Source organism: Procambarus clarkii, chromosome 60 (genome assembly GCF_040958095.1).
Source record: "Procambarus clarkii isolate CNS0578487 chromosome 60, FALCON_Pclarkii_2.0, whole genome shotgun sequence".
In the NCBI taxonomy this organism is placed as follows: domain Eukaryota; kingdom Metazoa; phylum Arthropoda; class Malacostraca; order Decapoda; family Cambaridae; genus Procambarus; species Procambarus clarkii.
The window spans coordinates 3,750,732-3,778,430 of NC_091209.1; the positions used below are offsets into that span (position 1 = coordinate 3,750,732).

At 47.6% G+C, this 27,699-nt stretch overlaps 1 protein-coding gene across 4 annotated transcripts in view; it reads right to left on the reverse strand.

Moving 5' to 3' along the window:
* Positions 1 to 27,699, reverse strand: part of LOC123766697 (saccharopine dehydrogenase-like oxidoreductase) — a 356,813-nt gene that overhangs the window by 95,795 nt on the left and 233,319 nt on the right. For 3 of the 4 annotated variants that reach the window (XM_069307404.1, XM_069307405.1, XM_069307406.1), the window contains one exon: positions 12,927 to 13,094. In XM_069307404.1, coding sequence (XP_069163505.1) covers positions 12,927 to 13,094 — 168 coding nt within the window. Of the gene's footprint in view, positions 1 to 8,051; positions 8,335 to 12,926; positions 13,095 to 27,699 lie in introns of those variants that run through there. The other variant, XM_069307407.1, reaches the window with a different exon arrangement.

The following is a 27,699-nucleotide window of genomic DNA, read 5'->3' on the forward strand; positions in this document are numbered from 1 at the left end:
CGAAACGTCGTGCAAATTATACAAATAAGTGTAATACACTCTATAGTAAATCACTTCTTTTCTTCACCTTAAAAGTACGAAAATGAGTTTTGGAGAACTCCTATTTCAATTAAGCCCTGATGCTAAGAAAATAGTTAGAGGGATAGAAGCCCTAAACCAGAAAATAATAAATACAGAATATGCGGTCATATTCAATATATATATATATACACACGCACACACACACACACACACACACACAGTGGTACCTTGCATAACGAATTTAATCCGTTCCAACGCCGCCGTCGTCATGTGAAACCGGCGTCGTGCAAAACAATTTTCCCCACCCAAAACAATGTAAATACAAATAATCCATTCCACCCCCTAAAACAACAATATGACATTATACACTGGTAATATTATACTGTACATGTTAAATAAATGTTCGTTTGACTGTGTCCATGTGTATATTCACTTTACCTTATGAAGAGTCGTTGCTGGCTTGAGGGAGCCGATCGGGAGGGAGGGAGGAGAGGGCTTATGGGGAGGAGGGAGACACCACCTCTGAGTCAGGCGGGCTCGCTCTCTTTGGGAATTTAACCCCACTAGGACCGGGTTGTGGTTCAATATCACAAGCACGTCTCTTCCCACCCTGTCCACTGACCATATCGCGTGTCACTTGCTGTTGTCTTCGTTTGAGGATGTCCCTAAATCGAGACAGCACATTGTCATTAAACAGGTTCACGGACCGTGTTGTCACCGCCTTATCAGGGTGATGCTTTTCCGCAAATGCTGTCACCTTTTCGAACATGCCCAGCACGTCCCTGATCTCACTAGATGGGATAGCATCCTCGCAGACCTCCTCCTCCCCCGATGAGAGCTCCTGTACCTCCTGTTGCACCAGCTCTTTCTGCAGTTCCAGGAGTTCCTCGGTGGTCAGTTCATCACTGTGCTCCTCCACCAACTCCTGCACATCAGCGGCAGCCACCTCCAGACCCAGTGTGTGTCCCAGAGCGACAATATCATCCACTAAAAGAGCCTCCGGGTCATCCACAGGTGCGGATGCAGGTGCAGGACCGAAACCTTCGAAGTCTCGCTCAGGGACACCCTCAGGCCACAAGTTTCGCCATGCAGAGTGTAGGGTTCTCCGCGACACCCCTTCCCAGGCCTTATCTATCAAACGCAAGGCCCCCATGATATTGAACTGCTCCTTCCAGAATTGTCTGAGGGTCAGCTCTGTGGTGTCAATCACATGAACACATCTCTCCAACAAGGCCTTCATATAGAGCTTCTTAAAGTTAGCAATAACCTGCTGATCCATGGGTTGGAGGAGTGGCGTGGTGTTTGGAGGAAGAAACTTGATGGTGATAAACTGATTTTCAGGGAACAGATCATCTTGCAGTTGGCGAGGATGTGCAGGTGCATTATCGAGCACAAGCAAGGCCTTGAGTGGTAACTGCTTGTCGACGAGATAATTTCTCACTGTGGGGCCGAAAACGTCATTTACCCACTCACTAAAGAAGATCTGCGTGACCCAGGACCTCTTGTTCGACCTCCACATCACATTCAGCCGTGTCTTGTGAACCTTAAACGCAATTACACGAGAGTAAGGCGATCCTTCATCAGTTTGTGGCCAGGCAATGATTGTTCCTCTTGCGTGATGTAGGTCCTCTTCGTCAGTTTTTTCCAAAAAAGGCCGGTCTCGTCACAATTGAAAACTTGTTGTGGCAGAAACTGCTCCTGATCAACAAATTTCTGGAACTCTGGCACAAAAGCCTCAGCAGCACCTTTATCAGAGCTGGCAGCCTCCCCATGTCGCACAACACTGTGTATACCACTCCTTTTCTTAAAGTTCTCAAACCAGCCACGGCTTGCCCTAAATACCTCCTCATCTTCAGACGACGCACCTGGTATCTTCCTGACAAGGTCCACATACAGCAACCTAGCCTTAGCGCAAACAATAGCTTCAGAGACACAATCGCCATGCAATTGTCGTTCATTCATCCACACCAGCAGTAGCCGTTCCACATCTTCCAGGAGTTTTGGACGTTTGCTGGTGAGCTTGCTAACTCCTTTGGCAACGTCAAGCGTTTTATATTTATCCTTGCCCTTCAGTATGGTGGATATTGTTGAGGGAGCCCTGCCATACTCCCTGGCAAGATCAACCACACGAATACCACGCTCGTGCTCTGCTATGATCTCTTTCTTCACTTCCACAGTGATTGCCTCTTTCTTCCCCTTGCAAACTCCTGCTTTCGCAGGCTGCTTCTTGGACGACATCGTGCGTTCAGAATTGTAGTCACAAAACCACAAAAAAAAACACGAATATCAGAATTGTGTGTGGAGCGATACAGACGGATACTGGTCGTGTGAGACACCAATACAACACTGTAGACAGTGGCGGCGTGACCCCACCATATGGTGTTGACGTTACACAAACGAGCGTTCGTCATATGGGACGATTTCTCGCCGATCGGGCCAGTCGTTACCCAAAATATTCGCCTTGTGGGGCGATCGTTATGCAAGGTAGCACTGTATATATATATATATATATTAGTATATTTTGGTAGCAGTCTTTCCTGTAGGCATATATTATTAAATATGACCGAAAAAGTAAGATTTATAATTCTAACACGAATTTTCTCAATCTTTCGTACATTTCTTTTCACTGTTGGAGGTAATTCAAAAATCAATTCTCCAAAATTCATTTTTATTTCTAGTCTGACGCGACACTTGAGCGCGTTTCGTAAAACTTATTACATTTTCAAAGACTTTAGTTAACACATACACAACTTAATAGAACTTACACATCTCCGATTTTGTTTATATCTACATTTGAGTGAGGTGGATGGGGTGAGGTGGTATTTAATAAGGTATTAATTTCATCAACACAAGCCAGAACATGAAACAATGGGTATTGAATAGAAGTGATTGTAGAAAGCCTATTGGTCCATATTTCTTGATGCTTCTATATTGGAGCGGAGTCTTGAGGTGGGTAGAATATAGTTGTGCATTAATTGGCTGTTGATTGCTGGTGTTGACTTCTTGATGTGTAATGCCTCGCAAATGTCAAGCCGCCTGCTATCACTGTATCTATCGATGATTTCTGTGATGTTTACTAGAATTTCTCTGGCGATGGTTTGGTTGTGGGAAGAGATTATATGTTCCTTAATGGAGCCCTGTTGCTTATGCATCGTTAAACGCCTAGAAAGAGATGTTGTTGTCTTGCCTATATACTGGGTTTTTTGGAGCTTACAGTCCCCAAGAGGGCATTTGAAGGCATAGACGACGTTAGTCTCTTTTAAAGCGTTCTGTTTTGTGTCTGGAGAGTTTCTCATGAGTAGGCTGGCCGTTTTTCTGGTTTTATAGTAAATCGTCAGTTGTATCCTCTGATTTTTGTCTGTAGGGATAACGTTTCTATTAACAATATCTTTCAGGACCCTTTCCTCCGTTTTATGAGCTGTGGAAAAGAAGTTCCTGTAAAATAGTCTAATAGGGGGTATAGGTGTTGTGTTGGTTGTCTCTTCAGAGGTTGCATGGCGTTTCACTTTCCTTCTTATGATGTCTTCGACGAAACCATTGGAGAAGCCGTTGTTGACTAGGACCTGCCTTACCCTACAGAGTTCTTCGTCGACTTGCTTCCATTCTGAGCTGTGGCTGAGAGCACGGTCGACATATGCGTTAACAACACTCCTCTTGTACCTATCTGGGCAGTCGCTTTTGGCATTTAGGCACATTCCTATGTTCGTTTCCTTAGTGTAGACTGCAGTGTGGAAACCTCCGCTCTTTTCCATGACTGTTACATCTAGAAAGGGCAGCTTCCCATCCTTTTCCATCTCGTAAGTGAAACGCAGCACGGAACTCCGCTCAAATGCCTCCTTCAACTCCTGCAGATGTCTGACATCAGGTACCTGTGTAAAAATGTCGTCAACATACCTGCAGTATATGGCCGGTTTCATGTTCATGTCGACTAAGACTTTTTGCTCGATGGTACCCATGTAGAAGTTTGCAAACAGGACACCTAGGGGAGAACCCATGGCGACACCATCTACTTGCTTATACATGTGCCCATCTGGGCTCAAGAAGGGTGCCTCTTTAGTACAAGCTTGGAGTAGTTTCCTTAGGATATTTTCTGGTATGTCAAGAGGAGTACAGGCTGGATCACGATACACTCTGTCGGCTATCATCCCGATTGTCTCGTCCACTGGTACTTTAGTGAACAGCGATTCTACGTCCAACGAGGCTCTTATTCCTGTGGCCCGTGTGCCCCGCAGTAAGTCAACAAATTCCTTTGGCGACTTTAGGCTGAAGGCGCAAGGGACATATGGAGTCAGCAGGCCGTTGAGTCGCTTCGCTAGTCTGTACGTGGGTGTGGGTATCTGGCTAATGATTGGCCGAAGTGGGTTTCCAGGCTTGTGTGTCTTGACATTTCCATACGCATATCCAGGAATATAAACCTGGATATGCGTATGGAAATGTCAAGACACACAAGCCTGGACCACTGTATATGATTTATGGTTTTATTTATATATTGATTTGATGCATTAAGTTGGAGGGTCAAGTGTGTAGGGTTATCGGAGTGAGCCAGTCCCTTCCCCACCACCGACACACCTCCCCCACCCCCCACATCACTTACACTGCTCCATTGGTCAAGTAGTTCAACTGTCCATAATTCATAAGTAAAAAGATATTTGTTTAATTAATAAACAGAAAGCAATAAAACATGTTAATTATGTACACTTAACACAAAAATCAACATACAATGGCATAAAGCTAAGATATAAATTTTAATATGGGCAGGAGGCTTTGGTCGGTACTTTGTCAGCGCTGACTAGACTGCCTGACTAGACTGCCTGACTAGACTGACTGACTGCCTGCCTGCCTGCCTGCCTGCCTGCCTGCCTGCCTGCCTGCCTGCCTGCCTGCCTGCCTGCCTTTCCCTGCCTTTCCCTGCCTGCCTGCCTTTCCCTGCCTACCTGCCTGCCTGCCTTTCCCTGCCTGTCTTTCCCTCCCTGCCTGCCTGTCTGCCTGCCTTTCCCTGCCTGCCTGCCTGCCTTTCCCTCCCTGCCTGCCTGCCTTTTCCTCCCTGCCTGCCTGTCTGCCTGCCTTTCCCTCCCTGCCTGCCTGTCTGCCTGCCTGTCTGCCTGCCTGTCTGCCTGCCTGTCTGCCTGCCTGCCTGCCTTTCCCTCCCTGCCTGCCTGCCTTTCCCTCCAGGCAGGCAGGCATTCAGGGAAAGGAAGGCAGGCAGGGAAAGGAAGGCAGACAGGGAAAGGCAGGCAGGCAGACAGGCAGGGAAAGGCAGGCAGGGAGGGAAAGGCAGGCAGGCAGGGAAAGGAAGGCAGACAGGCAGGCAAGCAGGGAAAGGAAGGCAGGCAGGCAGGCAGGGAAAGGCAGGCAGGCACGCGGGCAAGGAGGGAAAGGCAGGCAGGCACGCAGGCAGGGAGGGAAAGGCAGGAAGGGAGGCAGGTGGGCAGGGAGGGAGGGAAAGGCAGGCAGGCAGGCAGGCAGTCAAGTCAGTCGGTCAGGTCAGTCAAGTCAGTCAAGTCAGCCAAGCAAATAAAGTCAAGTAAGACAGTCAAGTGTACAGTATTACGATACATTAATAATCATTAACATGTTTTATTGCTTCCTGTTTTTTAATTAACCAAATACATTTTTACTTATGAATTATGGACAGTTGAACTACGTGACCAATGGAGCAGTGTGTGTATGGTATGTGGGGTGGGTGGGGGAGGGCGGGTTCACTCCGATAACTCTACACACTCGACATCATTAGCCAGAATTGTTTCTTAACCCTTAAAGTGCGCATCACGTCATATGACGTGTTGGACGTTGTTCCAGTCAACTGCGCATCACGTCATATGATGTGTGGAGTACTACGCAAGATTTAAACGGCCCGCGGATACACGGGGTTCACCACACCTTCATCAGGGCTCTTGTAAACAGACGCCATTTTTTTTTTAAATCGTGGGTCAAACTCCCGGGTGTTATTGGCCTCAGTATTGAGTGAGCAACCAAGCCTGACGCATGAAGCATGAGCTAACAGCACTGCTGTTCAGCTTGTGACCACAGCATCGCCTAAAAATGCCAAAATATACTTGTTCATGCTATTATGTAGTGATGATATTATTACAGAAGACTCCTGACTGTGATAAAACTGACCAGGGTTCTGATAATAGCAGGATTGTGGTGATATTTAGCGCTGTGCGCCATGGAGGGAGGAGTAATGCTGTGGGAGGGAGGGTGGTGGCGATGTCTTCTGACTGTGTGTGGCCACCTTTTATTGACTGCACTCAGCATACCAGCTTAGTGGTTCGCTATGGTGAACACAAATGTAGATACTTATATATAACGTGTGTATAGAGGGTATAAACAGCAAGAGAAGGTTTGGAGCCGCCATTTTGGCGAGGGCGGTGGCGTCGTGCAGACGACGGTGTTGTATAATGGTTACCACGAAGGTCTTTGGGCACCATACCAGTTTATTTGTACAAGTATGGTGAATAAAACAGGTAGATATTTATATATAATGTGTGTATATAGCGTAATAACACCACACAGTATTGTTGGAGGAGAAATATTAGTGCGTCTGGCCTTGAGAGCGGCAGCCATCAGCTGACTGTGTGAGGTCCTACATCTTTTTGCCTTTACTCACCATACAAGCTTAGATGTATAGTTATGGTGAACAAAACATGTAAATACTTATATATATATACCGTCTGTATATAAGATATATAGCGTAATAACGCCACACAGTATTGTTAGATGAGAAATATTAGTGCGTCTGGCCTTGAGGGCGGCAGCCATTAGCTGACTGTGTGAGGTCCTACATCTTTGTGCCTTTACTCACTATACAAGCTTAGATGTACAGTTATGGTGAACAAAACATGTAGATACTTATATATAACGTCTGTATATAGTGAATTATAGCAAAAACAGTATTGTGGGAGGACAATGTGGGTGAGTCAGATGACTGGAGGGAGGGCGGGAGTGGCTGGCTGGTAAACGGCGGTCACTCCTCATTACTTTTTGACTCATAATAGCTACTTAGTGGTTCGTTATAGTGAACAAAACATGCAGATACTTATAATAACCTGTGCTTATAGTGTAATAACCGACAAAGTATTTGTTCACTGATTGATGAACATAATTGAATCAACAATATGCACAACATATTTTTGAGTACAGCAATGATTCACTCATGTTATTATATAAATATATCAAACTACACACTATTGAATAATATTACAGCAAAAAACTATGAAAAATCAATCAGAGACATTGAAATAATTGGGTAATTATCTCTTTGTGGCAACTCCGGCCTGACAGCTGGCAAGCAACAGACCGCCTGGGACGCACGCTGAGTCAGCGCCTATAATTTGCCAGACTTCCCCGCCCTATAGCGGGCAATATATGCCACAAGTGAGAAGGTGGTGGAGGCCAAGACCGTCAGTAGTTTCAAAGCGTTATATGACAGAGTGCTGGGAAGACGGGACACCACGAGCGTAGCTCTCATCCTGTAACTACACTTAGGTAATTACTTACGATTTTTTTATTATTTTTCCCGTGATCAGTGAACACAAATTAACAGGTTAGGAAGAAAAAACAATTTTTTTTTTTTCAAAATTACATGCGCCTGTGGGGATGACAGGATATTAACCCTTAAGTGGCGCATAGCTATATACCATTTGACACCCACAGGCGCATACCAAAAAAAAAAAAAAAAAAATATTTTTTCTTCCTAACCTGTTAATTTGTGTTCACTGATCACGGGAAAAATAATAAAAAAATCCTAAGTGGCATATATTGCCACTTAGCAATATATGCCACCTAGCAATATAATGCCAACAGGCATGCTTCAGGGGCGCGCCAGGCGCGTCACGGAGGGACCTTGCCGAGCAACCACGGCTGAGCGCCCCGGAAAGAAGCAGCTAGGCCTTCTGGCTCGGCCAGGGAGGGAGGAAACACCTAGGGGGCACGACACGTACCACAAGGGACAAGGCGTTGAACAACGCCAAACACTGGGGCACCTATAAACCCAGGGGGAAGGGGGGCTCCAGGCTCAAGCGTGGGGGGGTAAACACAGACACAAACACTGTACGCTCAACAGTACTACTGCTATATAGTAAACAAGACACACACACTCTCTCTCACCCTCGCTCCCCTCGGCTTTGCGTTTTAATCCTGCTTTGCAAGTTAAATCTCACTATGGACTCTCTAGCAGCTGACAGTATGGCGTTATGTCGATCGTTAGACGAACAGAGGCGGAGGAGAGCAGTTACTCCGCGTGGATGAACGATCATAACTACCCCGCCGAGATTACTCTTGCTCGTCATTGTCGTCATTCAACACGGCAAGCTGGAAAAACAGGAGGAGCAGCAGTAAGTGAGTAGGTAGTGATCTTTTTCGTTTTGGTAGGGACGCGAGTCTTATTTTCCTCGGCATCACCCAAAGTATTATTCCCATTGGGTCGTTTGAAATCGCGACTTCCAAAACACCAGCCACACACCTTACCACCCAGCTACCATAGATATTCTAATAATATTGCTAAACAAAATCTGTAACCAAAAATATAAATATATAATTGTTATTATTTAGCGATGACAATATTACAGATGATCCATGACTTTGATATAAATAACCAGGGTTGTGATAATAGCAGGATTGTTGTAATAATTAGCGCTGTGGGAGGAGTAATGCTGAGAGACGGAGGGAGACAGCATCGTTTACTGACTGTGTGGCTACCTGTCTGTATTCACCATATACCTGTTTGCATTCACCATACCAGGTCAGTGGTTCTCTATGGTGAACACAAATGTAGATACTTATATATAATGTGTATTAGTGTAATAACAGCAAAAGGATTATGCTGGGAGGAGCCATATGGGTGACGGAGGTGATGTCGTCTGCACGATTTGTCTAGCTGTTTAGAGGGTGGCCACTATGCTCTTTGGGCGCACTACAAGCTTAGGTGTACAGTTACGGTGCATAAAACATGTAGATACTTATATATAATATGTGTATATAGGGTAATAACACTGCAAACAGTATTGTTGGGGGAGAAAGTTTAGTGCGTGTGACCTTGAATGAGTGAGGGAGCCGCCATCTGTGTATAGCGACGACTCTTAGTGCCTGAACTAACTATATCAGCTTAGCTGTACAGTTGTGGTGAACAAAATATATACATACAGAGCACCACTTGGTTTCAGAACCCCTTGGGGACGAGACCCGTCGGTTAAGAAATGGGTCCGAAAAATTCGTGAAAAAACTCTAGGGGAACAAATCGACAGGTTCATAGTGTAAATGCGACCGTATTTTGTTTGTACTCACCAATAAGTGAAGTCCTGATCTGCTTTATAAAAGTCCTTAATTGTTCCTAACTGATTATTATGACGTTTGGCAAACATCCTCTGGATGTTTCCTGCCAGCCTGCAGGAACATCCTGCCAGCCTGAAGGAACATCCTGCCAGCCTGCAGGAACATCCTGCCAGCCTGTAGGAACATCCTGCCAGCCTGCAGGAACATCCTGCCAGCCTGCAGGAACATCCTGCCAGCCTGCAGAAGCATCCTGCCAGCCTGCCTGCCAGCTTGCCTGCCAGACTGCAGGAACATCCTGCCAGCCTGCAGGAACATCCTGCCAGCCTGCAGGCACATCCTGCCAGCCTGCAGGCACATCCTGCCAAAAATATACGATGATGTACTGTACATTTAAGAAACAAATCTGGGTCACAGGTCTGTGGAGTGTGGCTAGGCTTATGGAGTCAGCCGGTCTGTCCCCCACCACAGACACACCTCCCCCACCCCCCACTCCAAACCCATACACACACACACTCTCAAAGGTCACGTGGTTCACGGTTCACTTCAACACCCATATATCGCTTCCTGCCTGCCTGCCTGCCTCCTTTCCAGCCTGCCTCCTGCCTCCTTTCCAGCCTGCCTGCCTCCTTCCCAGCCTGCCTGCCTGCCTGCCTCCTTCCCAGCCTGCCTCCTTCCCAGCCTGCCTGCCTGCCTGCCTCCTTCCCAGCCTGCCTGCCTGCCTGCCTCCTTCCCAGCCTGCCTGCCTGCCTGCCTCCTTCCCAGCCTGCCTGCCTGCCTGCCTGCCTCCTTCCCAGCCTGCCTGCCTGCCTGCCTCCTTCCCAGCCTGCCTGCCTGTCTGCCTCTTTCCCAGCCTGCCTGCCTGCCTGCCTCCTTCCCAGCCTGCCTGCCTGCCTGCCTGCCTGCCTCCTTCCCAGCCTGCCTGCCTGCCTGCCTCCTTCCCAGCCTGCCTGCCTGCCTGCCTCCTTCCCAGCCTGCCTGCCTGCCTCCTTCCCAGCCTGCCTGCCTCCCTCCCTGCCATCATGCTAACGGGTAGTGGCTTATCTTCGGGAATGAGCCGGTCTCTCCCCCACCACCCCTACCACCGACAAACCACCCACCCCCCTACATCCCATACTCTCTTTTAAAGGTCACGCGGTTCAACTGCGTGACTACCACTCACTCTCTGCCTGCCAGCCTGCCTGCCTGCTTGCCAGCCAGCCTGCCTAAAAGCTAGCCTGCCTGCCTGCTTGCCAGCCAGCCTGCCTGCAAGCTAGCCTGCCTGCCTGCCTGTCTGCCTGCCAGCCAGCCTGCCAGCAAGCCTGCCAGCCTGTGCCTGCCTGCCTGCCTGCGCCTGCCAGCCTGCCTTTCCCTCCCTAATTCTCACTACTTCCGTCCCTTCCTGCCTACCTCCTAGCATCTCTCCCTACCTCCCCCTCCCTCTTAGCATCTCTCTCTCCTTCCCTTTCTGACTAATTCTCCCCCTCTCTCACTGATTATCCCCCCCTTTCTCATACTGCCTCCCACCTAAGCTCTCATCCATCCACCCACCGGTCAGCCATCACTGACGCAATGCGTGCATTTGGAGCCGACATGGTGCACAGATGTTTCTTGATTGTGCAGATATGTAAAACAAAAGCACAGAATGAACATTCCAGCCTTATGGCAATTCAAAATAATAGGAATAATAGGCCGTGAATCTGTGAAGTCACAGTGGGCAAACTGGACCATCTCCCACCCACCACCACAAGCCGGCGTGACGCTTGGTGGACCCCTTCCTACCCGAACTTTGTTCGGGTAGCATGACTCCCCAACCCCAATCGGGAAACTGGAAGTTTCGGATAACTAAAGTTCGGAAACCAAGTGGTCCTCTGTACTTATATAAAACGTGTGTATATAGTGTAATAACACCACAAATGGTATTGTTGGGGAAGAAAGTTTAGTGTGTGTGTTGAGGGAGTGGCAGCGAGTGGCTGGCTGGTAGTGGCAGTAACTCTTCGTTGCTTTTCGACTCTCAATACCAACTTAGTGGTTCGTTATGGTGACCAAAACATGCAGATACTTATATATAACCTGTGTATATAGTGTAATAGCAGCAAAACTATTTGTTTATTGTGTTATAAACATAATAATTGAATCACTAATATGCACATCATACTTTTGAGTATAGCGATTATTGAAACAGCGGAGACTTATTATAGCGGAGACATTGAAACAATTAGGTAATAATATCTTTGTGGCAACTCCCACCTTTCAGCGCTGGTGACGCTGACCGGGTCTGACGACCGCTATGTCAACGCCCACTTTTTGCCAGACTTCTCGGTCAATTGCGCCCAAAATATGTCACCTACAATTTTTTTTTTATTTTTCCCGTGCTCAGGGGACACAAATTAACATGTTTAGAAGACGAAAAAAAATGTTTATTTTTTTTTTCTTGCGCACAGGGGTGTAAATGTCCCCAGGACCCCTGAGCAGTGTAAGGGATAATCAAAAGTTATAAAAATACTTGTTTCATGAATGCTTTATTGTATTTGATGGAAATTCTCCAGGCTGGCAATCTACTGCCACCTACAGAAGGATCTCTTGGGGAGGGAGAGAGGGAGGGAGGCAGTGAATGTGGGCAGGACAGAGGAAATGAGCAGCAGTGAGGGGTGACTCCCTCCCTTCCTGGTGATGATGTACAACGAGTGTGAGGCCGCTGATCCGGACTAGCAGATTCAAGGTCTGCTAGTCCGACTTCCATGGACATTTTGGCCGGATAGGGAGATAACTTTATCTGGGCCAGCATTTTTGCCAGATTAGGGCGTTTTCCAGATTGGTGAATTTCTGATTAGTGAGCTTCTACAGTATTAACAAACTTGAAAATCGAGCAAACCTGGAATACCAAGTCAAATTTTACGAGGAAATTGACCTCGTATACCGAAGAATTCGTAAAGAGGGGCATTCGTCAACAGAGGTTCCACTGTACTCTATATACAATTTGCGCCGTTCAAGAGTTAACTTGTTTCAACCATCTACCATTGTTTGCAAGAGTGAATTTTCTTATATTTTTTTCAGCACCTTTGTTTAGTTAGGTTAAATCTATGACCTTTTGTGTGCCAATACTGTCACCTTCTTTCATTTGGCCTGGGTGGAGTCTGTTTTATTGGCCTTCAGTATCAATACTGCCCAGGTGCAGTTTTGTTCTAGGTCTGGCAAGGAGCTGAACTGTTTACCACTAGGTGCACAGCGAGGGGCGGAATCACTTACCAGTGGACAAAACAGTGGGGCCAAAACAGTTTGGCACAGTGGGGCCAAACTATTTACTACTAGGCATGTAGCAACAGGCTGTTCACAAAATTTTTAAAAGGTTAATGCATTTAAATCTTACTCTTAATACAATACATTCACCTTCATCTTTATCAAAATATAGTCACATACAACTTTGGTATTTTTGGTACAGTATTATAATTTTATTACAATGGAAAACTCTTGTAATAATAAATGAATAACTATAACTTTACTACCTGGTTCTTATATAATGTGTGACTTTTAATTTGAGAGCTTTTAGAACATTTGAATAGGCCAGATAAAGTATTGTCATCTCACTATCATAACACTTAAGAATATAATACGTAATAATATACTTGCAAACAGGCCAAGGAGTGTTACATTACCTTGACAACAATAGAGGAGTCAGGTGGGAGTACATGCTGATCAGATTCAGCTACCAGTGATTCAGACCATCCATGACCAATTAGCGTGGCAGTAAACGTCACAGAATTCAGTTTCTTCTGATCAGCTCCAGCACGCTTGAACACACCAGCAGTCATCACTTCTGGATACTGAGGAAACATAACCACTATTTTTAAGTGAACTTTGGGGAGGCCGGCACATGTTTACTCAAACCTGTTTTCAGATTTACATTACTGTACTTTCACATTTAACCTTTAAAACATAAGCATGGTTACTATGGAGAGTTAATTTTTTTTTTTTTTTTTTTTTTTTTTTTTTTCTTGTTGGAGATATATACAAGAGTTGTTACATTCTTGTACAGCCACTAGTACGCGTAGCGTTTCGGGCAGGTCCCTGGAATACGATCCCCGCCGCGAAGAATCGTTTTTTCATCCAAGTACACATTTTACTGTTGCGTTAAACAGAGGCTACAGTTAAGGAATTGCGCCCAGTAAATCCTCCCCGGCCAGGATACGAACCCATGACATAGCGCTCGCGGAACGCCAGGCGAGTGTCTTACCACTACACCACGGAGACTGTAATAACAAAAACCATTAAATGTAATGAAATATAGTACCTCTTTCTGGTAGAGCCATGGAAAGACTGTGAATCGAGGGGAAGAAAGAAACACCAACACAATATCGAGAGACCAAGATGGCTCGGTGAGAGCATGAGCCAGACGATAAATGAAGTACGAGACAGTCTTGTGAAATACCACTGAAGAAGAATCAACAACAAATGCTAATAAGAGTGACTGTGTTAAGGCTGAGCAATAAGAGGTGACAGTATTAGGCATAAGATGCAGATTGACAAATAACCATGGCAAAACTACCGGAACACACACACGAAAAAAATGACGAGGAGAGACAAAGTAGAAAGGAACACCAAGAAACTTCATAATGTCACTGTGACAAAAGACACAGGATGGACAACAATAATTCAGCTACCAGAGCACCATACAAATGATGGTAAACACATGTTAGAAACACCAGCTGCACAGGTAAGCAGTGAGGGGTGAACAGCCATAGCAAAATGTCTGGGTTTGGACACTTGGCCAGAAATCCAGGTTCCAGAAGGATCATCTTGCCTGAACAAGTTTCTAGCCTGGACAACATTTAGGGGCAAGTACTGAACTGAGGAAGGGAAGAGATAGATGAAGATACAAGTATCTACCTATTTTGTTCACCATAACTGTACCACCTCAAGTTGTTCAGACAAAAGGCATCTACAGTGAGGGAGAAGGAGAATGATAGGAGAACGGAGCCACATAGAAGGGAAGCCGCTGGCTATATGCTGACATGAAGACCTTGTGTATACCGAATATCTCACAAAGCCAACAGAAGAACACACATTCCTGCTGAGAACCAAACCCTGAGAAGCCAGAAGCCGAGTTACCTGAAGAGTCTATCTCCAAGGAGGAAAGACTGATGTGACACTGGCAGTTCAGCAAATGAACAACAAGGGAGCAGTTGGAAGGAATTGATAAATAGTGCAAGGAAGAAAAGGAATCCCCCCGAAGGGCCCATCACACTGAAGTAACTCACACACCTGACTAAGCTCAAAGGAGGAAACCTGACCAACGATCCCAAACAGGCAAATCGGAAGTTCCAAGGGAAAAGCCTCAACCCATCTCGGAATCACTCTGGAGCATGAACGAGCTAGGGTGTGACTAATAGGGCCAGGAACACCAATCAAGAAAGGCCTTGGCAATCCAGGGAAAACTTGAGCAACAACAGGTAAGCGAAGGTCAGAAAAAGAAGGTGCAGACACCTGGGAGAGCAGAACACCATGCGGGACCTACAAATCCTGCAGGCTGACCATGTCCGAGAACAAACCCCCAACTACTGACACCAGTCAAGTGGTGTCAGTAGTTGGGGGTTCAGTGTCAGGAGGAAGGTGGAAGTTATTCTCATTGGGGGTTGTCAGAGAAGACCTGGTGGTGTCAGTGGAGGAAGTTGTCAGAGAAGGCAGGTGGTGTCAGGGTAGGCAGGTGGTGTCAGGGTAGGCAGGTGGTGTCAGGGGAGGAAGGTGGTGGCAGGATGTGTCAGGAGAGGCAGGTGGTGTCAGGGGGAGGCAGGTGGTGGCAGGTGGTGTCAGGGGTGGCAAGTGGTGTCAGGGGAGGCAGGTGGTGTCAGGGGTGGGGGATGGTGTCAGTGGTTGGGGATGGTGTCAGTGGTGGGGGGATAGTGTCAGTGGTGGGGGGATAGTGTCAGTGGTGGGGGGATAGTGTCAGTGGTGGGGGGATAGTGTCAGTGGTGGGGGGATAGTGTCAGTGGTGGGGGGATAGTGTCAGTGGTGGGGGGATAGTGTCAGTGGTGGGGGGATAGTGTCAGTGGTGGGGGGATAGTGTCAGTGGTGGGGGGATAGTGTCAGTGGTGGGGGGATGGTGTCAGTGGTGGGGGGATGGTGTCAGTGGTGGGGGGATGGTGTCAGTGGTGGGGGGATGGTGTCAGTGGTGCGGGGATGGTGTCAGTGGTTGGGGATAGTGTCAGTAGTGGGAGGATGGTGTCAGTGGTGGGGGGATAGTGTCAGTGGTGGGGGGATGGTGTCAGTGGTGGGGGGATGGTGTCAGTGGTGGGGGGATGGTGTCAGTGGTGGGGGGATGGTGTCAGTGGTGGGGGGATGGTGTCAGTGGTGGGGGGATGGTGTCAGTGGTGGGGGGATGGTGTCAGTGGTGGGGGGATGGTGTCAGTGGTGGGGGGATGGTGTCAGTGGTGGGGGGATGGTGTCAGTGGTGGGGGGATGGTGTCAGTGGTGGGGGGATGGTGTCAGTGGTGGGGGGATGGTGTCAGTGGTGGGGGGATGGTGTCAGTGGTGGGGGGATGGTGTCAGTGGTGGGGGGATGGTGTCAGTGGTGGGGGGATGGTGTCAGTGGTGGGGGGATGGTGTCAGTGGTTGGGGGATGGTGTCAGTGGTGGGGGGATGGTGTCAGTGGTGGGGGGATGGTGTCAGTGGTGGGGGGATGGTGTCAGTGGTTGGGGATGGTGTCAGTGGTGGGGGGATGGTGTCAGTGGTGGGGGGATGGTGTCAGTGGTGGGGGGATGGTGTCAGTGGTGGGGGGATGGTGTCAGTGGTGGGGGGATGGTGTCAGTGGTGGGGGGATGGTGTCAGTGGTGGGGGGATGGTGTCAGTGGTGGGGGGATGGTGTCAGTGGTTGGGGATAGTGTCAGTAGTGGGAGGATGGTGTCAGTGGTGGGGGGATAGTGTCAGTGGTTGGGGATGGTGTCAGTGGTTGGGGATGGTGTCAGTGGTGGGGGGATGGTGTCAGTGGTGGGGGGATGGTGTCAGTGGTGGGGGGATGGTGTCAGTGGTGGGGGGATGGTGTCAGTGGTGGGGGGATGGTGTCAGTGGTGGGGGGATGGTGTCAGTGGTGGGGGGATGGTGTCAGTGGTGGGGGATGGTGTCAGTGGTGGGGGGATGGTGTCAGTGGTGGGGGGATGGTGTCAGTGGTGGGGGGATGGTGTCAGTGGTGGGGGGATGGTGTCAGTGGTGGGGGGATGGTGTCAGTGGTGGGGGGATGGTGTCAGTGGTGGGGGGATGGTGTCAGTGGTGGGGGGATGGTGTCAGTGGTGGGGGGATGGTGTCAGTGGTGGGGGGATGGTGTCAGTGGTGGGGGGATGGTGTCAGTGGTGGGGGGATGGTGTCAGTGGTGGGGGGATGGTGTCAGTGGTGGGGGGATAGTGTCAGTAGTGGGAGGATGGTGTCAGTGGTGGGGGGATAGTGTCAGTGGTGGGGGGATAGTGTCAGTGGTGGGGGGATAGTGTCAGTGGTGGGGGGATAGTGTCAGTGGTGGGGGGATAGTGTCAGTGGTGGGGGGATAGTGTCAGTGGTGGGGGGATAGTGTCAGTGGTGGGGGGATAGTGTCAGTGGTGGGGGGATGGTGTCAGTGGTGGGGGGATGGTGTCAGTGGTGGGGGGATGGTGTCAGTGGTGGGGGGATGGTGTCAGTGGTGGGGGGATGGTGTCAGTGGTGGGGGGATGGTGTCAGTGGTTGGGGATGGTGTCAGTGGTTGGGGATGGTGTCAGTGGTGGGGATGGTGTCAGTGGTGGGGATGGTGTCAGTGGTGGGGATGGTGTCAGTGGTGGGGGATGGTGTCAGTGGTGGGGGATAGTGTCAGTGGTGGGGGATAGTGTCAGTGGTGGGGGATGGTGTCAGTGGTGGGGGATGGTGTCAGTGGTGAGGGATGCAGTCAGTGGTGTGGGATGGTGTCAGTGGTGGGGGGATAGTGTCAGTGATGGGAGGATGGTGTCAGTGGTTGGGGATGGTGCCAGTGGTGGGGGATGGTGTCAGTGGTGGGGGATGGTGTCAGTGGTGGGGGATGGTGTCAGTGGTGGGGGATGGTGTCAGTGGTGGGGGATGGTGTCAGTGGTGGGGGATGGTGTCAGTGGTGGGGGATGGTGTCAGTGGTGGGGAATGGTGTCAGTGGTGGGGGATGGCATCAGTGGTGGGGGATGGTGTCAGTGATGGGGGGATGGTGTCAGTGGTGGGGGATGGTGTCCGTGGTTGGGGATGGTGTCAGTGGTGGGGAATGGTGTCAGTGGTGGGGGATGGTGTCAGTGGTTGGGGATGGTGTCAGTGGTGGGGGGATGGTGTCAGTGGTGGGGGGATGGTGTCAGTGGTGGGGGGATGGTGTCAGTGGTGGGGGGATGGTGTCAGTGGTGGGGGGATGGTGTCAGTGGTGGGGGGATGGTGTCAGTGGTGGGGGGATGGTGTCAGTGGTGGGGGGATGGTGTCAGTGGTGGGGGAATGGTGTCAGTGGTGGGGGGATGGTGTCAGTGGTGGGGGGATGGTGTCAGTGGCTCAGTGGTGGGATGGTGTCAGTGGCTCAGTGGTGGGGGATGCTGTCAGTGGTGGGGGATGGTGTCAGTGGTGGGGGATGCTGTCAGTGGTGGGGGGATGGTGTCAGTGGTGGGAGGATGGTTATCTTGAGGTTATCTTGAGATGATTTCGGGGCTTTAGTGTCCCCGCGGCCCGGTCCTCGACCAGGCCTCCACCCCCAGGAAGCCGCCCGTGACAGCTGACTAACACCCAGGTACCTATTTTACTGCTAGGTAACAGGAACATTCAGGGTGAAAGAAACTTTGTTTCTGCCTCGTGCGGGAATCGAACCCGCGCCACAGAATTACGAGTCCTGCGCGCTATCCACCAGGCTACGAGGCCCCCACCAGTACCTGGTGTCAGTGGTGGGGGATGAAATCAGTGGTGGGGGATGGTGTCAGTGGTGGGGGATGGTGTCAGTGGTGGGGGATGGTGTCAGTGGTGGGGGGATGGTGTCAGTGGTGTGGGGGATGGTGTCAGTGGTGTGGGGCATGGTGTCAGTGGTGGGGGGATGGTGTCAGTGGTGGGGGGATGGTGTCAGTGGTGGTGGGATGGTGTCAGTGGTGGTGGGATGGTGTCAGTGGTGGGGGGATGGTGTCAGTGGTGGGGGGATGGTGTCAGTGGTGGGGGGATGGTGTCAGTGGTGGGGGGATGGTGTCAGTGGTGGGGGGATGGTGTCAGTGGTGGGGGGATGGTGTCAGTGGTGGGAGGATGGTGTCAGTGGTGGGAGGATGGTGTCAGTGGTGGGAGGATGGTGTCAGTGGTGGGAGGATGGTGTCAGTAGTGGGGGATGGTGTCAAGAGAAGTTTGGTGGGGGGGGGGGATGGTGTCAGTGGTGGGGGATGGTGTCAAGAGAAGTTTGGTGGGGGGGGGGGGGATGGTGTCAGTGGTGGGGGGATGGTGTCAGTGGTGGGGGGATGGTGTCAGTGGTGGGGGGATGGTGTCAGTGGTGGGGGGATGGTGTCAGTGGTGGGGGGATGGTGTCAGTGGTGGGGGTATGGTGTCAGTTCTTCTACTCCCCAAGCTCGGCCCGAGGCCAGGCTCGACGTTCGAGAGTTTGGTCTACCAGGCTGTTGCTTGGAGCGGCCCGCAGGCCCACATACCCACCACAGCCCGGCTGATCCGGAACTTCTCTTAGAAAACAGTCCAGTTTTTTCTTGAAGATGTCCACGGTTGTTCCGGCAATATTTCTTATAGTCTCTGGGAGGACGTTGAACAACCGCGGACCTCTGAGGTTTATACAGTGTTCTCCGATTGTGCCTATGGCACCTCTGCTCTTCACTGGTGCAATCTTGCATTTTCTTCCATATCGTTCACTCCAGTACGTTGTTATTTTACTGTGTAGATTTGGGACCTCCCCCTCCAGTATTTTCCATGTGTATATTATTTGGTATCTCTCTCGTCTCCTTTCTAGAGAGACTTTTCTAGAGGGGCGGATGGTGTCAAGAGAAGTTTGGCGGTGTGGGATGGTGTCAGTGATGGGGGATGGTGGCAGTGATGAGGGATGGTGGCAGTGGTGGGGGATCGTGTCAGTGGTGGGGATGGTGTCAGAGAAGTGAATGATGATGTAGAGTTGGCAGATTATTATCGACACCTAAAGGGCATGAAAAATATAATAATGAAGCAGTGCATAATTTTTTTTTCTTGAAGATGGTTGTTGGGGTCGGACGGATGGAACGAATTCCGCACTGGAATGAATCAGCTTAGCCCCATATAGTTTGTTCAAATGAAGACTCGCTGTATATTTAACTCTTTAACTGCGCAACACATCTTATGATGTGCTGAGTAACTGTTGCAAAATTGTGCAACACATCATATGATGTTTTTTTAGTACTGTGCAAGATTTAAAAGTCCAGCGGCTACACGGGATTCACATTAGTTTCCTCAGGGCTCTTGTAAACAGACACTTTTTTTTTTTAAATCGTGGGCAACATTCACGTGTGTGTGTGAAAGCCTCAGTACTGAGTGAGCCACCAAGGCTGGTGCACTCAGCATGAGCTCACAGCAGCTCACAGCACTGCTGTTTGGCTTATGACCACAGCATCGCCTAAAAAATGAAAAAATGTATATATACAGTGGTACCTCGGAATACGAGTGTCCCTGTATACAAGTTTTTCGGAATATGAGCAGGATTTGCTTGGAAAATTTGCCTCGGAAGGCGAGGGTGTTGATACGCATACAGGCTGACTTAGTGCGTGGTGGTATGACGATCGCCCCTCAGTTGACCAGTGCCTCGCGCCCAGTGACTATCCCGCCTGAATTCTTCACCAGGATTATCCATGTTTTGTTGGATTTTTGGCCATTTGACCATAAAAGTTGTTATTATATATCTCACCATGGGTCCCAAGAAAGCCAGTGGTAAGGAGCAAGGCAAGAAAGCACATGTGAGGATGACAATAGAGGAAAAACAAGAAATTATTAGGAAGCATGAAAATGGTACACGTGTTGTTGAACTTTGTAGGCAGTACAACAAAGCCATGTCAACGATATGCACTATACTTAGCAAGAAAAAGGACATTATGAGTGCTAAAGTGGCAAAAGGTGTAAGAACAATCACGAAACAAAGACCACAAATACTTGAGGAAGTGGAAAAGTTGTTATTAATTTGGATGCACAACAAGGAGTTAGTGGGTGATAGTGTTTCAGAGGCCATCATTTGTGAGAAAGCCAGGGTATTGCACGAAGATCTTGTAAAGAAAATCCCTGGAACAAGTGCAGATACGATAGACTAAGGCAAGCAGGGGATGGTTTGAAAAATTTAGAAAAATAATGTGATGCCTCACTACAGAGACATGTTGCGAAGAAGGGAAAAACAATCTTCCATGGACAGATTTGTTGCCAGAAAATTGAGCAGTGAGCCACAACCAGGACCTAGTGGTGTGCAGGCAAAACTTGCCAGAGAATGCACCCCAGAGATGTTCTCACTGCCTGATGTTATAATGGAAGAGGACTCCCTTTCCAAACAGTAACACCTCTCCTCTTTTCCCCCTCCTCACCATCTTCCATATGCCCACAGCAGTCTTCAGCAAAAGTAAGTAATAACTTGAACATAGTTTTGTAAGTTTATTTAGATGAATTAGGTATAAAATTTAGTTTGAAGCGAGGTTTTTGGGTAGTCAGGAACGGATTAATTCATTTCCCATTATTTCTTATGGGGAAATTGGCTTCGGTTTACGAGTTTTTGGAATACAAGCTGTCTCCAGGAATGGATTAAACTCTTAAACAGAGGTACACCTGTAACTGGTATTATTTAGTGATGGCAGTATTACAGAAGACTCCTGACTGTGATAAAAATGACCAGGATTCTGATAATAGAAGGATTGTTGTGATAATTTGCACTGTGCATAGTACTTTGGGAGTAATGTTGAGGGAGGGAGGGCAGTAGCGTCGTCTGCCGAATCAGTGTGGCCACCTGTTACTGTCTGTACTCACCATACTAGCTTAGTGGTTCGCTATGGTGAACACAAATGTAGATACATATATATAATGTGTATATACATTGTAATAACAGCAAAAGGAGTATGTTGGGAGAAGCCATTGTGGTGAGAGATGTGGTGTCATCTGCATCACTTTACATGCTGTGTAAGGGTGGCCATTATGCTCTTTGGACACCATACCAGCTTAGTTGTACAGTAATGGTGAACAAAACATGTAGATACTTATATATAATGTGTGTATATAATGTAATAACACCACAAACAGTATAGTTGGAGTAGGAATATTAGTGCATCTGGTCTTGAACCAGTAAGGGAAGGAGCATCAGCTGTGTGTGGCGACCTCTGTCAGTCTGAACTCACCCACCAGCTTACTTGTACAGTTATGTTGAACAAAACATGCAGAAACGTGTATATAGCCTGTGTGTATATAGTGCTACTAACCACAAAAGTATTTGTTTATTGTTTTACAAACATAATAATTGAATCACTAATATGCAGACCATATTTTTGAGTATAGCATTGATTCACACATTTTATTATATAAATATATCACATTACAAACTGTGGAATAATATTACCAGTACTGCAAAGAATCTTAGAGAAAATCAGAGACATTGCAATAATTAGGTAATAATATCATTGTGGCAACTCCCGCCTGACAGCTTGAGCAGGGCTGACCGTCTCTGGCGCTTGCTCTGTCAACACCTCTTTTCTGGGGGGATCCCCAATGACTCCTCGGAGCTATCCAGACTGATATTCCTAATATAAAACTTTGGAATCAGTCATGTGTATGGAGTTCTTTGGGCCTACTGGGGGCCACGAGCCAGAACCTGGTCCCCTAAGAGAGGCACGAGGAGCAATGGCCTATAGAAACCCCCGTGTGGTTGGCAGCATTCAATGTCTGCCATCGACTGGGTCAGGCACCCCGGAAAGGTAAGCGCCCCAAAACAAACCCCTATTCTGGTGAAAATTGCTACAAAATGTCGAACTAGTGGACAGAACTCCACAAACAAAAACGAGCTAACGAGTGTGACGTCACACGTCACCGTACCGCTGTCTGTGCAGCTCCCTCCCTCCCTCCCCGAGAGGGGGAAGGGGGAGCCCCAGACCCCCCCCCTGCACTGGCAATCCACACCTCGGTTCTGAGGCTGATGATATAGGCAGAGGTTGTGTGCTCTGGCTCCAGACATTGTTTCAGTTCTATGCCTTGAGTGGGTTGTGGCTGTCTTTTCGATGGTGCGCGAGCCAGGAGTACTGTAACCCCGCGATTATCCGGGATTCAAACATCCGGAAAACGCCCTTATACGGCCAAAATCGTGATCGGATAAAGTTATCACAATATCCGGCCAAAATGGCCACAGGAACCGGATAAAAGCTGGTTTGGCCGGATGAATATTCGGCCATACCGTATTAATCCCGTCTGTGGCTCTAGACGCATGGTGGAGGAAGGGGTGGGGTGGGTGGGTGGTGTCGGGAGGGTGGGAGGGGTGCGTCGGAAGGGACCACCTAGGTACAGGAATTACCATTAATTTTAGAACACTTAATCATAGCCAAAAACAAATGAAATAAGTACTAGTAATTATGTAATAACAAATAAATAAGTTTCCTAAAATTAATGTGCACAGGCTGAAGTTTCCTTAAAAAATATTGTGAGTTTTTTCCTCCTGGCGGCCTACGTAACGCGCTATAGCTGCCCCACCCCAAGTGGACATGTCCAACACTGGTCAACCCATGTGCGTCCGTCCCTCGTGTTATACACAGTGCTGCGCCATTAGTGAAATATTTTTTTAAATAACTTTTTTATTTTCATAGTAACTTTGAACATTTTTGGCCAAGATTATGTCTGGTAGCAGCATCAATCGTTCTGGAGGTGTTAAGAGGAAGACAGTTGTCATAACAATTGAAGACAAGTTACTGTTATACACCTCAACCAGTGCGGCGTCAGAGTGCTGCTCCATTAGTGAAATATTTTTTTAAATAACTTTTTTATTTTCGTAGTAACTTTGAACATTTTTGGCCAAGACTATGTCTGGTAGCAGCATCAATCAATCTGGAGGTGTTAAGAGGAAGAAGGTTGTCCTAGCAATTAAAGACAAGTTATGTGTTGTTCAACCAGTGAGGCGTCACAGGCAGCCAAATGCCTTTAACAAGTGAGGCGCCACAGGCAAGCCAAGCGCCTTCAACAAATGAGGGCATGCAAGCGCTTCAACAAGTGAGGCCTCACAGGCAACCCAAATGCCTTTAACCAGTGAGGCTTCAGCAGCTGGCAGTCAAAACTAACTTTGCTTAATGAACTGTACAGTAATTTTAAGTGTCAATTTTAGTGTTGTGTTAGTATAAGTTACGTAAATTGTTAAGAATTCTTAACTTCAAGATGTGTGGCATCAATCAAGAAGACGAACAACAACAAGGTAAGTTGAGGTTTCTAGTTGAATATTTAATAATTATATGTGGCAAGGCAATTCAAATTATGTTGTTTGTAGTATAAAAGTAATTGGAAATTGTCACTTTTGGACTCGTAGGTGAAAAAGTACCATTATCCGAAAAATGTGATAATCCGGCTGGGGGTCCTTCCCATATAGTCCGGATGATCGAGTGGAGACAGTATTTCTTCAGTATTCGGGCTACATGCGCCTAAGGTTCCCTTCCCTTCCCTGGGTGCCTGGTAAGTATTGCCCTTTGGGCAATCTTGAGGTTATCTCGAGATGATTTCGGGGCTTTAATGTCTCTGCGGCCATGTCCTCGACCAGGCCTCCACCCCCAGGAAGCAGCCCGTGACAGCTGACTAACACCCAGGTGCCTATTTTACTGCTAGGTAACAGGGGCATAGGGTGAAAGAAACTCTGCCCATTGTTTCTCGCCGGTGCCCAGGATCGAACCCAGGACCACAGGATCACAACTCCAGCGTGCTGTCCGCTCGGCCGACCGGCTCCCTCTGTGCAGCTGTGGGCTTGGGGCTACCTTCCACAAGTTCCTTGGGTTCTGTCTCTACTTGGCCGTTCACTGCTCAGTTTTTGGCCACCCTTTGTGTGCTTGGGTGTTTTCTCTCCCTTGTTCGCCGTAGAGTCCTGAGACGTCCTGGCTGGTGGATTGTCCTGTGTTTGCTTTGGAGGCGTGGAATACCTTCTGTCGTTCCCACATGCTTGAGTGGCGTGAGGTGTTGACGGTGATCCAGATTTTCCTGGACCACCATCAATGCGAGTTTGAGCACTACAATGAGTGATTTTTTGCCTTGGACGAGTGTCTGAGAGGGAGGTGGTCAGACGTGTCATCGTCGCGCTCCGTGAAAAAACTCAAATAAACTGGGGTTTTCTAGGATTACAACCATGGATTACGGACCACAGTGAACACGAAGTGCATAGTGACTCATAGGAAAGTTGAATACAGTAATTAACAATGGAATTTTGAGTGAAATAAAGAATAAGCGTAGGACCATGTGCTAGCAGTGCCACCAGCCGCATGGGTACATGCATATAGGCGATATACATCACATACAGCGAGTAGTGATACGTTGAACAGTGAAGTGGAACGTGTAACAGTGAGTGGAAAGTGGAACGTGTTGAAAGTGTCGGAGAATTACACATAGAAAGAAAGAGAAATGTAATTTTGTGGGGAGTAGAAGGCATCACGCAGTGTTTACACCACAGCCACGAGGCCTACGAGTGTATGGCCTACCTCAGTGATAATATTCTGGCAATATATATACACAGTATTGTAATACGGGAATGTAGGTTTAGAAACTAGTAATAGAGTAAGTGAATACCATTGCAGGTCGGAAAGTAAGCAGATATCCCATAGGATAATACAGGCAAATAATTCAGTGTTATAAATCAAGGAACTGGCAACGGGTGGCATCCACCCACCCACCCACCCTGCGACCTGTGACACAAACAACGGTCAACTATACCTCACTAGGACCGTCTTCACCACCAGGCGATAAGTACCCCCTCATAAAGTTGAACAAATAAACATATATAATATTATAAACATGCTGTATACATATTATATATACATACATATAATACTATAAATATATTCATAATATTAAAAATAGTAAAATTACTATAGTCAACAAGGGATAAATCAACAATAAATCACAAATATGGGAACAGACAACCTCTACGCCACAAACTTAACATGGAGACATGTGGAGGATGCTTTAAGCCACTTTGGAAGAGTGTTGTATGGATTGTATGTAACATTTGTAACATAAGATTTCACCTGAGTTGTACAGGATCAGGATTACCTACGCAATATGCAAACAAAGTACCTACTGGATCTGTCACAAGGATAGACTGACGTGGGAAAAATCACCAAACTAATGAACGGCATTCCTGAAGTACATAGGTTACAATTCAAACGAAAGCTACCAGAAATGTATGCAGAGTATGAAAAAACAGCAGCAAACACTGAACACAACCCAGGGACTGAGAGCCTAGAGAGCCACATTGGCAATGTAGAAGGACGTTGTGTCGATGTACACGAAAATGAAGGAAATATTGAAGAGCAAACTGGTAATAGGAGTAAGGAGAGAAACAATGAGAAGGACGAGAACACAAATGAGAAAGAAGAAAGCAAAAAGGAGAAAGATAAGGGCAATACAGAGAATGAATGCGAAAACGAGAAAGTTGGAACAAAAAACACAGAGGTAGCCAAGTCGTGTAAGGGTACAAACAATAAGAATACAATCACAGATGAAAATATTTGCAGGTATTATGGAAAAGGAAAGTGCAGATATGGACCCAGAGGCAGAATGCACATTCATGCATCCACGGAAATGCCGAAACTGGTTAGGGAAAGGTAGCTGTCATTTTGGAACAGATTGTAGATATTTCCACCCTAAGTTATACAAACTCTCAGTGAATGAGAGGAAATGCTATGATCTCCATTGCCCTGATTTCCACGTGAGAGGTACACAGCGCTATATGAGAGAGGAAGCCGAATATAATAGCCCAGGAAATTTTTTAGAGGCAAGCAGAGCCAGAGGAACAAACAGGCAGAAACGTTGCAGGAGTACAGATGGGGAGGGGGTAATGCCCAAGACTGGACTACGTTTCGTCATCAAGCCCACACATGCTACACCCCCAACTACATAGAGACTACCATACTCCCCATTATTACTTCCAAAACTGGACACCCACACCCTGGGTCAGGGTAGAGACGAGGGAGAACTACCAAAATCTTCCAGAAGTGACACACAATATGGACAATCATTCATATTTGCCAACATTCAAGGTCTAAAATCAAAGTCAAGAAATAAAGTTCATAAATGGCCTCTTTTTAGAGTCAAACTCAATATTTGGGGCATTCACGGAAACTCATATATAAGATTACATTGATAGTGAAATCTGGATTCCAAATTATAATTTATATAGATGTGATAGAGAAAAAAGGTCAAATGGAGGAGTAGGTCTGTATATTAAAGAGGACCTGGTATGCACAGAGCTACTAAACTCAACTAATGAGGTGGTGCTTGAGGTACTTGGAATTAAGGTAGAAAAATAAAACCTAATTATTATCCTAATACAGTATATAAACCGCCAGATACAACAGTTGAGGAATTCACAGAGCAGATGCACAAAATAGAGAACATACTTGATAACCTAATGAGGGAGCCTGTGGCTGAGTGGACAGCACGCTAGACTTGTGATCCTGTGGTCCTGGGTTCGATCCCAGGCGCTGGCGAGAAACAATGGGCAGAGTTTCTTTCACCCTATGCCCATGTTACCTAGCAGTAAAATAGTTACCTGGGTGGTAGTCAGCTGTCACGGGCTGCTTCCTGGGGGTGGAGGCCTGGTCGAGGACCGGGCCGCGGGGACACTAAAGAGCCCCGAAATCATCTCAAGATAACCTCAAGATAACCTAGCAAACCCAGCTCCAGATATTATCTTCCTTGGAGATTTTAATTTACCAAGTCTAAGATGGAGAATGGTAAACACAAATATCATAGCAGGGAATGACCCGGGAAATAACCAACCACAGGTCAGAGAACTTTTGAGATTCTGTGACAAATTCTTGCTCAATCAACAGATCACAGATCCAACTAAGAAAGAAAACACGCTAGACTTGCTATTCACAAACAGTGATGACCTAATCAGAGACATTACAATCTCTAATACTACATACTAAGACCATAAGCTCATTGAAGTGCGAACTAGCATAAATAACGGTAGTAGGTCTAAGAGACCCAACAAGCGAGAAGGAATATTCAATCAATTAAATGTTAACAATAAAAGGATCGACTGCGAAAAAATGAATGTAGACCTTGCAACCATTCAATGGGAGGCAGTCTTAAGCGACAAAACTCCCACACAGGGAATAGATCAACTGACAGCTGAAGCATACAAGGTCTGCCTGAGGCACGTGCCTGTGAGGAGGGTCAGAAAGAGGACCACTCTCGAAAGAGAACGCAGACGACTGTACAGGAGAAGGAAAAAAAAAAAATGGAAATGCTTAGGCA